At 41.7% G+C, this 12,557-nt stretch overlaps 1 protein-coding gene across 1 annotated transcript in view; it reads left to right on the top strand.

Moving 5' to 3' along the window:
• The window catches only part of LOC118380674 (nectin-1-like), a 154,090-nt gene that overhangs the window by 75,028 nt on the left and 66,505 nt on the right, over window positions 1–12,557 (top strand). The window contains exon 4 of the mRNA XM_052501355.1: window positions 8,233–8,350. Coding sequence (XP_052357315.1) covers window positions 8,233–8,350 — 118 coding nt within the window. The remainder of the gene's footprint in view (window positions 1–8,232; window positions 8,351–12,557) is intronic.

Raw genomic sequence — 12,557 nt, 5'->3', positions numbered from 1 at the left:
TGTAGTCCCAATGAGGTTAGAATACCTCTATATTTAACCATGTAGTCCCAATGAGGTTAGAATACCTGTTTATTTAACCATGTAGTCCCAATGAGGTTAGAATACCTCTATATTTAACCATGTAGTCCCAATGAGGTTAGAATACCTGTTTATTTAACCATCCCAATGTTATATTTAACCATGTAGTCCCATTGAGGTTAGAATACCTCTTTATTTAACCATGTAGTCCCAATGAGGTTAGAATACCTCTATATTTAACCATTTAACCATGTCCCAATGAGGTTAGAATACATCTATTTAACCATGTCCCAATGAGGTTAGAATACCTCTATATTTAACCATGTAGTCCCAATGAGGTTAGAATACCTCTATATTTAACCATGTAGTCCCAATGAGGTTAGAATACCTCTATATTTAACCATGTAGTCCCAATGAAGTTAGAATACCTGATTATTTAACCATGTAGTCCCAATGAGGTTAGAATACCTCTATATTTAACCATGTAGTCCCAATGAGGTTAGAATACCTCTATATTTAACCATGTAGTCCCAATGAGGTTAGAATACCTCTATATTTAACCATGTAGTCCCAATGAGGTTAGAATACCTGATTATTTAACCATGTAGTCCCATTGAGGTTAGAATACCTCTATATTTAACCATGTAGTCCCAATGAGGTTAGAATACCTCTATATTTAACCATGTAGTCCCAATGAGGTTAGAATACCCCAATCTTATATTTATTTAACCATGTAGTCCCAATGAGGTTAGAATACCTCTATATTTAACCATGTAGTCCCAATGAGGTTAGAATACCTCTATATTTAACCATGTAGTCCCAATGAGGTTAGAATACCATGTAGTCCCAATATTTAACCATGTAGTCCCAATGAGGTTAGAATACCTCTATATTTAACCATGTAGTCCCAATGAGGTTAGAATACCTCTATATTTAACCATGTTAGTCCCAATTTAACCAGGTTAGAATACCTCTATATTTAACCATGTAGTCCCAATGAGGTTAGAATACCTCTATATTTAACCATGTAGTCCCAATGAGGTTAGAATACCTGATTCCCATTTAACCATATTTAACCATGTCCCAATGAGGTTAGAATACCTCTATATTTAACCATGTAGTCCCAATGAGGTTAGAATACCTCTATATTTAACCATGTAGTCCCAATGAGGTTAGAATACCTCTATATTTAACCATGTAGTCCCAATGAGGTAGTCCCAACCATGTAGTCCCAATGAGGTTAGAATACCTCTATATTTAACCATGTAGTCCCAATGAGGTTAGAATACCTCTATATTTAACCATGTAGTCCCAATGAGGTTAGAATACCTTATATTTAACCATGTAGTCCCATTGAGGTTAGAATACCTCTATATTTAACCATGTAGTCCCAATGAGGTGAATACCTCTATATTTAACCATGTAGTCCCATACCTCTATATTTAACCATGTAGTCTGTTAGAATACTATTTTAACCATGTAGTCCCAATGAGGTTAGAATACTGTCTATTTTGTAGTCCCAATGAGGTTAGAATACCTCTATTTTAACTGTTCCCAATGAGGTGTTCTGTTCTACTTTAACCATGTCCCAATGATTAGAATACCTCTGTTCTGTAGTCCCAATGAGGTTAGAATACCTCTATTTTAACCATGTCCCAATGTTAGAATACCTGTTTATTTAACATGCTAGTCCCAATGAGGTTCCTGTTCCATGTAGTCCCAATGAGGTTAGAATACCTCTATATTTAACCATGTAGTCCCAATGAGGGTTAGAATCCTCTATTTAACCATTTAACCATGTAGTCCCAATGAGGTTAGAATACCTCTATATTTAACCATGTAGTCCCAATGTTATAATGCTCTGTTTAACCATGTAGTCCCAATGAGGTTAGAATACCTCTATATTTAACCATGTGAGGTTAGAATACATCCATGTTCTGTCCTGATTATTTAACCATGTAGTCCCAATGAGGTTAGAATACCTCTATATTTAACCATGTAGTCCCAATGAGGTTATAATACCTGTAGTCCCAATGAGGTTAGAATACCTCTATATTTAACCATGTAGTCCCAATGAGGTTATAATACCTATATTTAACCATGTAGTCCCAATGAGGTTAGAATACCTCTATATTTAACCATGTAGTCCCAATGAGGTTAGAATACCTCTATCCATGTAGTCCCAATGAGGTTAGAATACCTCTCCCATGTAGTCCCAATGAGGTTAGAATACCTCTATATTTAACCATGTAGTCCCAATGAGGTTAGAATACCTCTATATTTAACCATGTAGTCCCATTGAGGTTAGAATACCTCTATATTTAACCATGTAGTCCCAATGAGGTTAGAATACCTCTATATTTAACCATGTAGTCCCAATGAGGTTAGAATACCTCTATATTTAACCATGTAGTCCCATTGAGGTTAGAATACCTCTATATTTAACCATGTAGTCCCAATGAGGTTAGAATACCTCTATATTTAACCATGTAGTCCCAATGAACATATTTATGCATCCCAATGAGGTTAGAATACCTCTATTCCATGTAGTCCCATTGAGGTTAGAATACAGTCCCAATGAGGTTAGAATCACAAAGCCATGAGGTTAGAATTATTTAACCATGTAGGAGGTTAAATACCTCTATATTTAACCATGTAGTCCCATTGAGGTTAGAATACCTCTATATTTAACCATGTAGTCCCAATGAGGTTAGAATACCTCTATATTTAACCATGTAGTCCCATTGAGGTTAGAATACCTCTATATTTAACCATGTAGTCCCAATGAGGTTAGAATACCTCTATATTTAACCATGTAGTCCCATTGAGGTTAGAATACCTCTATATTTAACCATGTAGTCCCAATGAGGTTAGAATACCTCTATATTTAACCATGTAGTCCCATTGAGGTTAGAATACCTCTATATTTAACCATGTAGTCCCAATGAGGTTAGAATACCTCTATATTTAACCATGTAGTCCCAATGAGGTTAGAATACCTCTATATTTAACCATGTAGTCCCAATGAGGTTAGAATACCTCTATATGCTAACCATGTAGTCCCAATGAGGTTAGAATACCTCTATATTTAACCATGTAGTCCCAATGAGGTTAGAATAAGATATTTAACCATGTAGTCCCAATGAGGTTAGAATACCTCTATATTTAACCATGTTAGAGGTTAGAATACCTCTATATTTAACCATGTAGTCCCATTGAGGTTAGAATACCTCTATATTTAACCATGAGGTTAGAAAATGAGTAGTCAGAATACCTCTATATTTAACCATATTTTAACCACTAGTCCCATTGAGGTTAGAATACCTCTATATTTAACCATGTAGTCCCATTGAGGTTAGAATACCTTTAACTCTATATTTAACCATGTAGTCCCAATGAGGTTAGAATACCTGCTTATTTAACCATGTAGTCCCAATGAGGTTAGAATACCTCTATATTTAACCATGTAGTCCCAATGAGGTTAGAATACCTCTATATTTAACCATGTAGTCCCAATGAAAATACTGTATTATTTAACCATGTAGTCCCAAAGGTGGAATACCTCTATATTTAACCATGTAGTCCCAGGATGAAAGAATACCTCTATGTATTTAACCATGTAGTCCCAATGAGGTTAGAATACCTCTATATTTAACCATGTAGTCCCAATGAGGTTAGAATACCTCTATATTTAACCATGTAGTCCCAATGAGGTTAGAATACTCTATATTTAACCATGTAGTCCCAATGAGGTTAGAATACCTCTATATTTAACCATGTAGTCCCATTGAGGTTAGAATACCTCTATATTTAACCATGTAGTCCCAATGAGGTTAGAATACCTCTATATTTAATCATGGGTGGTTAGAATACCTTTATATTTAACCATGTAGTCCCATTGAGGTTAGAATACCTCTATATTTAACCATCTCATTGAGGGTTGAATACCTCTATATTTAACCATGGGTTGTGATCTCTAGAGGTTAGAATCTCTAGAGGGTTGATCTCTAGAGGGAATACCTCTATATTTAACCATGTAGTCCCAATGAGGTTAGAATCTCTAGAACCATGTAGTGATCTGAGGTTAGAATACCTGGTGGTTGATTTTAAATGCACTCACAGCTCTAGAGGGTGGTGATCTCTACAAATCAGGGTGGTGAAGCTCTAGACTATCAGAGTCCAAGGTGGGTGATCTCTAGACAGTTCAGTGGATAATCTTCTCCAGAGGGTGGGGCATGAAACCTCTATTTAGTGCAGGGTGGTGACTAAATAGAGGGTGGTCATTTAGAAGCTCTTAGAAACGTGGTTCTGATCTCTATTCTGAGGGTGGTGATCTCTAGATTCTGGTGATCTGCTCTATTCTGAGGGTGGTATCTCTAGAGTTCTGTGGTATCTCTAGAGGGTGGTGATCTCTAGAGGGTGGTCTATTCTGCTCTGAGTTCTGTGGTGGTCTCTAGTCTAGGTGCTCTGATCTGTCTAGATTCTGGGTGGTGATCTCTGTCTAGAGGGTGGTGATCTATTCTGCTCTAGACTGATGGTTCTGATTCTTCTCTGTCTAAAAACTCTGTCTGTCTGTTAAATTCTGCTTGATATAATGATATTCTGATTCTGCTTTCTATTCTGTCTATTCTGGGCTGAACAATTCTGTCTATTCTGCTTACTCTGTTCTGTCTATTCTGCTAAACTGTCTATTCTACTCTGTTCTGCTCTGTTCTGTCTATTCTACTCTGTTCTGCTCTAAATTCTGCTCTGTTCTGTCTATTCTGCTCTGCTCTATTCTGCTCTGCTCTGATCTGGATCTATTCTGCTCTGTTCTGTCTATTCTGCTCTGTTCTGTCTATTCTGCTCTGTTCTGTCTATTCTGCTGGTATTCTGCTCTGCTCTGTTCTGTCTATTCTGTGATGTTCTGTCTATTCTGCTCTGTTCTGTCTAACCTGTTCTGTCTATTCTGCTCTGGTCTGTCTATTTTGCTCTGTTCTGTCTATTCTCTCTGTTCTGTCTATGTGTTCTGTTTATTCTGCATTTTCTGTCTATTCTGTGGTTCTGTTCTAGAACTTGTTCTGTTCTGCTTGTTGTTTTTCTGTTAAAAAGTGTGATTTTGAGAGTTCTGACACTAAATAAAATCTATAAAACTGTAAAACTGTTCTACAATGGAATCTCTATTCTGAAAATACTGCTCTGTTACAGGGCCTCTGTTCTGCTTGTGTAATGCTCTGTGCTGCTCTATTCTGCTAGATTCTGATCTCTTCTGTCCTGCTCTGTTCTGCTCTGTAATGCTGGTCCTGCTCTGACTGCTCTATTCTGCAGCTGTTCTCTTCTGTCCTGCTCTGTTCTGCTGATCTCTAGAGGGTTGATGTGGTATACTAGCATAGTGTGGAGAACATCAGAGGGTGGTGATCTGTCTAACACAGTCAGTGTTCTCCGGTGACTCATCTCAGCTGGCTACTTTTTCAGAGGGTGGTGAACGTTGCAATAGAGGGTGGTGAGCCCTCTCCCGAGAATGAACAATATGCATCTTCTAGCAATGGTCTAGGATAGGTGCCTGATCTCAAAGCCAGCGATTACAGGGAAACGAGTCTGTCCCTCCTCCCTGTACAATTTGTGTGTTATGGGTTGGTTGTAGTCAAATGAGGAGGAGGAGAAAGAGGGATGCTCGTGAATTTGCACGTCCACTAATAGGGTGGTGATCTCTAGAAGGTGTTTTCTGGCATTTTCCTTTATTTTGTGTAGCCGTGGTGATGCTAATAAAAACATCTTCTGAGATGGAAAGACTGGTTAAATGTTATCTTGCTGAGATAATGGATCAATGGTGATCTCTAGAGGGTGGTGATCTCTAGAGGGTGGTGATCTCTAGAGGGTGGTGATCTCTAGAGGGTGGTGATCTCTAGAGGGTGGTGATCTCTAGAGGGTGGAGATCTCTAGAGGGTGGAGATCTCTAGAGGGTGGTGATCTCTAGAGGGTGGTGATCTCTAGAGGGTGGAGATCTCTAGAGGGTGGAGATCTCTAGAGGGTGGTGATCTCTAGAGGGTGGAGATCTCTAGAGGGTGGTGATCTCTAGAGGGTGGTGATCTCTAGAGGGTGGTGATCTCTAGAGGGTGGTGATCTCTAGAGGGTGGTGATCTCTAGAGGGTGGTGATCTCTAGAGATCTCTAGGTGGTGATCTCTAGAGGGTGGTGATCTCTAGAGGGTGGTGATCTCTAGAGGGTGGTGATCTCTAGAGGGTGGTGATCTCTAGAGGGTGGTGATCTCTAGAGGGTGGTGATCTCTAGAGGGTGGTGATCTCTAGAGGGTGGTGATCTCTAGAGGGTGGTGATCTCTAGAGGGTGGTGATCTCTAGAGGGTGGTGATCTCTAGAGGGTGGTGATCTCTAGAGGGTGGTGATCTCTAGAGGGTGGTGATCTCTAGAGGGTGGTGTGGTGATCTCTAGAGGGTGGTGGTGATCTCTAGAGGGTGGTGATCTCTAGAGGGTGGTGATCTCTAGAGGGTGGTGATCTCTAGAGGGTGGTGATCTCTAGAGGGTGGTGATCTCTAGAGGGTGGTGATCTCTAGAGGGTGGTGTGGTGATCTCTAGAGGGTGGTGTGGTGATCTCTAGAGGGTGGTGATCTCTAGAGGGTGGTGATCTCTAGAGGGTGGTGATCTCTAGAGGGTGGTGATCTCTAGAGGGTGGTGATCTCTAGAGGGTGGTGTGGTGATCTCTAGAGGGTGGTGATCTCTAGAGGGTGGTGATCTCTAGAGGGTGGTGATCTCTAGAGGGTGGTGTGGTGATCTCTAGAGGGTGGTGATCTCTAGAGGGTGGTGATCTCTAGAGGGTGGTGTGGTGATCTCTAGAGGGTGGTGATCTCTAGAGGGTGGTAATCTCTAGAGGGTGGTGTGGTGATCTCTAGAGGGTGGTGTGGTGATCTCTAGAGGGTGGTGATCTCTAGAGGGTGGTGATCTCTGGTGATCTCTAGATCTCTAGGGTGGTGATCTCTAGAGGGTGGTGATCTCTAGAGGGTGGTGTGGTGATCTCTAGAGGGTGGTGATCTCTAGAGGGTGGTGATCTCTAGAGGGTGGTGATCTCTAGAGGGTGGTGATCTCTAGAGCGTGGTGATCTCTAGAGGGTGGTGATCTCTAGAGGGTGGTGATCTCTGGTGATCTCTAGAGGGTGGTGTGGTGATCTCTAGAGGGTGGTGTGGTGATCTCTAGAGGGTGGTGATCTCTAGAGGGTGGTGTGGTGATCTCTAGAGGGTGTTGTGGTGATCTCTAGAGGGTGGTGTGGTGATCTCTAGAGGGTGGTGTGGTGATCTCTAGAGGGTGGTGTGGTGATCTCTAGAGGGTGGTGTGGTGATCTCTAGAGGGTGGTGTGGTGATCTCTAGAGGGTGGTGTGGTGATCTCTAGAGGGTGGTGTGGTGATCTCTAGAGGGTGGTGTGGTGATCTCCAGAGGGTGGTGTGGTGATCTCTAGAGGGTGGTAGTCTCTAGAGGGTGGTGTGGTGATCTCTAGAGGGTGGTGTGGTGACCTCTAGAGGGTAGTGTGGTGTGGTGATCTCTAGAGGGTGGTGTGGTGACCTCTAGAGGGTGGTGTGGTGATCTCTAGAGGGTGGTGATCTCTAGAGGGTGGTGATCTCTAGAGGGTGGTGATCTCTAGAGGGTGGTGATCTCTAGATGGTGGTGTGGTGATCTCTAGAGGGTGGTGTGGTGACCTCTAGAGGGTGGTGTGGTGATCTCTAGAGGGTGGTGTGGTGATCTCTAGAGGGTGGTGTAGTGTGATGATCTCTATAGGGTGGTGTGGTGTGGTGATCTCTAGAGGGTGGTGTGGTGATCTCTAGAGGGTGGCGTGGTGATCTCTAGAGGGTGGTGTAGTGTGATGATCTCTAGAGGGTGGTGTGGTGATCTCTAGAGGGTGGCGTGGTGATCTCTAGAGGGTGGTGTAGTGTGATGATCTCTAGAGGGTGGCGTGGTGATCTCTAGAGGGTGGTGTAGTGTGATGATCTCTAGAGGGTCGAGTACTGGGACAGTCACAGTGAATGGCGTGAATGGAAGACATAAGGACTTTTCACAGTACTGAGCCAAACAGAGCTGACCCTAACGAAGTTGAACTGTTTTGGCATGGTTACATAGTCGCTTGAACCATTTAGGAAAAGGACTGTGCCAAAATACTGTGGGCATTCAGGTCGACCCTATATGGCCAATCTGACAAGACTGTACTGACACCATCTCTCTCCCCCTGACAGATGAACCGGAGGTGAAGATCGAGGGCTTTGATGGTAACTGGTACCTGAACCGTCAGGACGTAAGCCTCACCTGCAACACTGACGCTAACCCCCCTGTCACCGTCTACCAGTGGAAACTGTAAGTTTAAAACTCCACACAGGGTACTTCTTTTTACTGTCTATGTTCATGTTCAAGTTGTCTGTTTGAAAGCGGTAGAAGAAGAAGTATCTTCTCCACAATTAACAGCACGGAGGCTCAAACAGAAGGAGAAGACGATTCATATTGTCTTAGGGTGTGTCCAAAATGTCCCCTGTGCTCAATCCCCTGCTCTGGTCAACACTATTCAGTGAATAGGGTGCTATTTGGGGCACATTCTTAGCTAATACTTTCCAGCAGCATACCACCGCTGTCCACTGCTGGCTTGCTTCTGAAGATGAGCAGGGTTGGTCCTGGTCAGTCCCTGGATGGGAGACCAGATGCTGCTGGAAGTGGTGTTGGAGGGCCAGTAGGAGGCACTCTTTCCTCTGGTCTAAAAAAAATACCCCAGGGCAGTGATTGGGGACATTGCCCTTTGTAAAGTGCTTTCTTTCAGATGGGATGTTAAATGGGTGTCCTGACTCTCTGTGGTCAGTAAAGATCCCATGGCACTTATTGTTGGGGTGTTAACACTGGTGTTTTTTAAAAATCCCGATATGACATTCATACCATCATGACCACCTAATCATCCCCATCTTAAAATTGTCTCATCCATCTCCTCTTCCCTGTAACTATTCCCCGGGTCGTTGCTGTAAATGAGAATATGTTCTCAGTCAACTGACTTGGTTAATTAAATTAACTATTTGTGCCTCGGTTCAATCAATCAATCAATCAATCAAATGTATTTATAAAGCCCTTCTTACAACACTGCTCTGTTCTACTCTGTCATAACATCAAGTGGATGTGTAGCTAACACACATTCTCCAGAACCCTGTTAAATACTCAATTCAATTTACTGCTGCAATGGAGCTGCCACAAAGTTGGGAATTTATGATAAATACTTGTGTTATTATCGTCTGGTAACCCTTTTTATTCCACTTTTCCAATCTGGGTTTCAAAAGCATAAAGCTGGAAATCTATCAACATAACTCTACTTCCTCTTTCTTTGTCTTCATCAACCATTCATGTGTTTCAGTTGCTTTACACACCAGTGTATTGATGATGGTAAGGCGTGAGATGGAAGCCTAGGCAAAATCATTCTATCTTCAGTATCTATCTACACTATCTATACTATCTACAGTGGCTTGCGAAGGTATTCACCCCCCTTGGCATTTTTCCAATTTTGTTGCCCTACAACCTGGAATTAAAATATATTTTTTTGGGGGGGGGTTGTATCATGTGATTTACACAACATAGCTACTACCACTTTGAAGATGCAACATTTTTTTTTCTATTGTGAAACAAAACAAGAAATTAGACAAAAAATTAATTTAACTTGAGCGTGCGTAACTATTCACCCCCCAAAGTCAATACTTGTAGAGTCACCTTTTGCAGCAATTACAGCTGCAAGCCTCTTGCTGTACATCTCTATAAGCTTGGCACTTCCAGCCACTTGGATTTTTCAAGCCTACCACTTTGAAGATGCAACATATTTTTTATTGTGAAACAAACAAGAAATAAGAAAAAAAAACTGAACACTTGAGCGTGCAAACTATTCACCCCCCAAAGTCAATACTTTGTAGAGGCACCTTTTGCAGCAATTACCGCTTGCAAGTCTATTGGGGGTTTGTCTCTATAAGCTTGGCACATCTAGCCACTGGGATCTTTGCCCATTCTTCAAGGCAAAACTGCTCCAGCTCCTTCAAGTTGGATGAGTCCCGCTGGTGTACAGCAATATTTAAGTCATACCACAGATTCTCAATTGGATTGAGGTCTGGGCTTTGACTAAGCCATTCCAAGACATTTAAAGGTTTCCTCTCAAACCACTTGAGTGTTGCTTTAGCAGTATGTTTTGGGTCATTGTCCTGCTGGAAGGTGAACCTCCGACCCAGTCTCAAATCTCTGGAAGACAAACAGGTTTCCCTCAAGAATTTCCCTGTATTTAGCACCATCCACCATTCCTTCAATTCTAACCAGTTTCCCTGCCGATGAAAAACATCTCCACAGTGTGACTCGGGGTGATAAGAGGTGTTGGGTTTGCCCCAGACATAGAATTTAACTTTATAGACAAAAAGCTCAATTTAGGTCTCATCTGACCAGAGTACCTTCTTCCATATGTTTGGGGAGTCTCCCACATGCCTTTTGGCAAACACCAAACATGCTTATTTGTTTCTGGCCACTCTTCCGTAAAGCCCAGCTCTGTGGAGTGTACGGCTTAAAGTGGTCCTATGGACAGATACTCCAATCACCGCTGTGGAGCTTTGCAGCTCCTTCAGGGTTATCTTTGGTCTCTTTGTTGCCTCTCTGATTAATGCCCTCCTTGCCTGGTCTGTACATTTTGGTGGGTGGCCCTCTCTTGGCAGGTTTGTTGTGGTGCCATATTCTTTCAATGTTTTAATAGTGGATGTAATGGTGCTCCATGGGATGTTCAAAGTTTCAGATATTTTTTATAACCCAACCCTGATCTGTACTTCTCCACAACTTTGTCCCTGACCAGACTCTGGGGCCTTTCAGAACAGGTGTATATATACTGAGATCTTTGGTCTCTTTGTTGCCTCTGATTAATTCCCTCCTTTATAGGTACACTTAAACTATGACAGACAAAATGAGAAAAGAAAATCCAGAAAATCACATTGTAGGATTTTTTATGAATTTATTTGCAAATTATGGTAGAAAATAAGTATTTGGTCAATAACTAAAGTATCTCAATACTTTGTTATATACCCTTTGTTGGCAATGACAGAGGTCAAACGTTTTCTGTAAGTCTTCACAAGGTTTTCACACAGCAGGAAGCTTGGTCACGGAAATCAGAAAAGCAATCAAATTAACCGTTTACCTTTGATGATCTGCGGGTGTTTTCACTGACGAGACTCCCAGTTAGACAGCAAATGTTCCTTTTTGTTCAATAAAGATCATTTTTATACCCAAAATACCTCCGTTTGTTTGTCACATTATGTTGAGAAATCCACCGGAAATAGCGGTCACGACAACCCCGAAAAAATTACACATTATATCCATAATATCGACAGAAACATGACAAATGTTTTTTATAATCAATCCTCAAGGTGTTTTTCAAATATCTATTCAATAACATATCAACCGGGACAATTGGCTTTTCAGTAGGACGAGAGGAAAAATGACCATCTCTGTCTTTTATGCAAGAATCACTCTGAGCCCTCAGCTGGCCACTTACACAATGTAGTCGTTTACGCTCATTCTTCAACATAAAGGCGTGAAACTGCGTCAAAATGCTGTAGACACCTTGGGGAATACGGAGAAAAAGTAATCTGGTTGATATCCCTTTCAGTGGCCCAAAGGGGTGAATATGAACACAATGGTTTCAAAACATGAGTCACTTCCTGATTGGATTTTTCTTAGGCTTTCGCCTGCAATATCAGTTTTGTTATACTCACAGACAATAGAGTGTTTTCTATCCTAAGCTGTCAATTATATGCATTTTCTAGCATCTGGTCCTGAGAAATAGGCGGTTTACTTTGGGAACGTTATTTTTCCAAAAATAAAAATAGTGCCCCCTAGTTTCAAGAGGTTAAATATATTTGGCGAAGGTGTATGTAAACTTCCGACTTCAACTGTATATCAATGGATTTTCGAAAAACATAAGATGAAATCCGTCTACAAATTCCATCTAAACACCAAAAAACTATACATACCCCGGCCTAAACGCACCAAAAAACTATTACCCCGTCAGCACCACAGGTAACTTCCACAAAGTTGTGATCGATCTGAGAGACAAGGCAAGAAGAGCCTTCTATGCCATCAAAAGGAACATAAAATGCAACATCCCAACTAGGATCTGGCTAAAAAATACTTGAATCAGTTACAGAACCCATTGCCCTTTACGGTTGTGAGGTCTGGGGTCCGCTCACCAACCGATAATTAATAAAATGGGACAAACACCAAATTGAGACTCTGCATGCAGAATTCTGCAAAAATATATTCCGTGTACAACGTAAAACACCAAATAACACAGGCAGAGCAGAATTAGGACAATACCCGCTAATGATCAAAAACCAGAAAAGAGACGTTAAATTCTACAACCACCTAAAAGGAAGTGATTTCCAAACCTTCCATAACAAAGCCATCACCTACAGAGAGATGAACCTGGAGAAGAGTCCCCTAAGCAAGCTGGTCCCGAGTCTCTGTTCACAACCACAAACACACCCCACAGAGCCCCAGGACAGCAGCACAA

This window comes from Oncorhynchus keta, unplaced genomic scaffold, assembly GCF_023373465.1.
Source record: "Oncorhynchus keta strain PuntledgeMale-10-30-2019 unplaced genomic scaffold, Oket_V2 Un_contig_1320_pilon_pilon, whole genome shotgun sequence".
NCBI lineage: Eukaryota > Metazoa > Chordata > Actinopteri > Salmoniformes > Salmonidae > Oncorhynchus > Oncorhynchus keta.
Note: the sequence above shows the minus strand (reverse complement) of the source record. Positions and strands in the feature narration are given on the sequence as shown.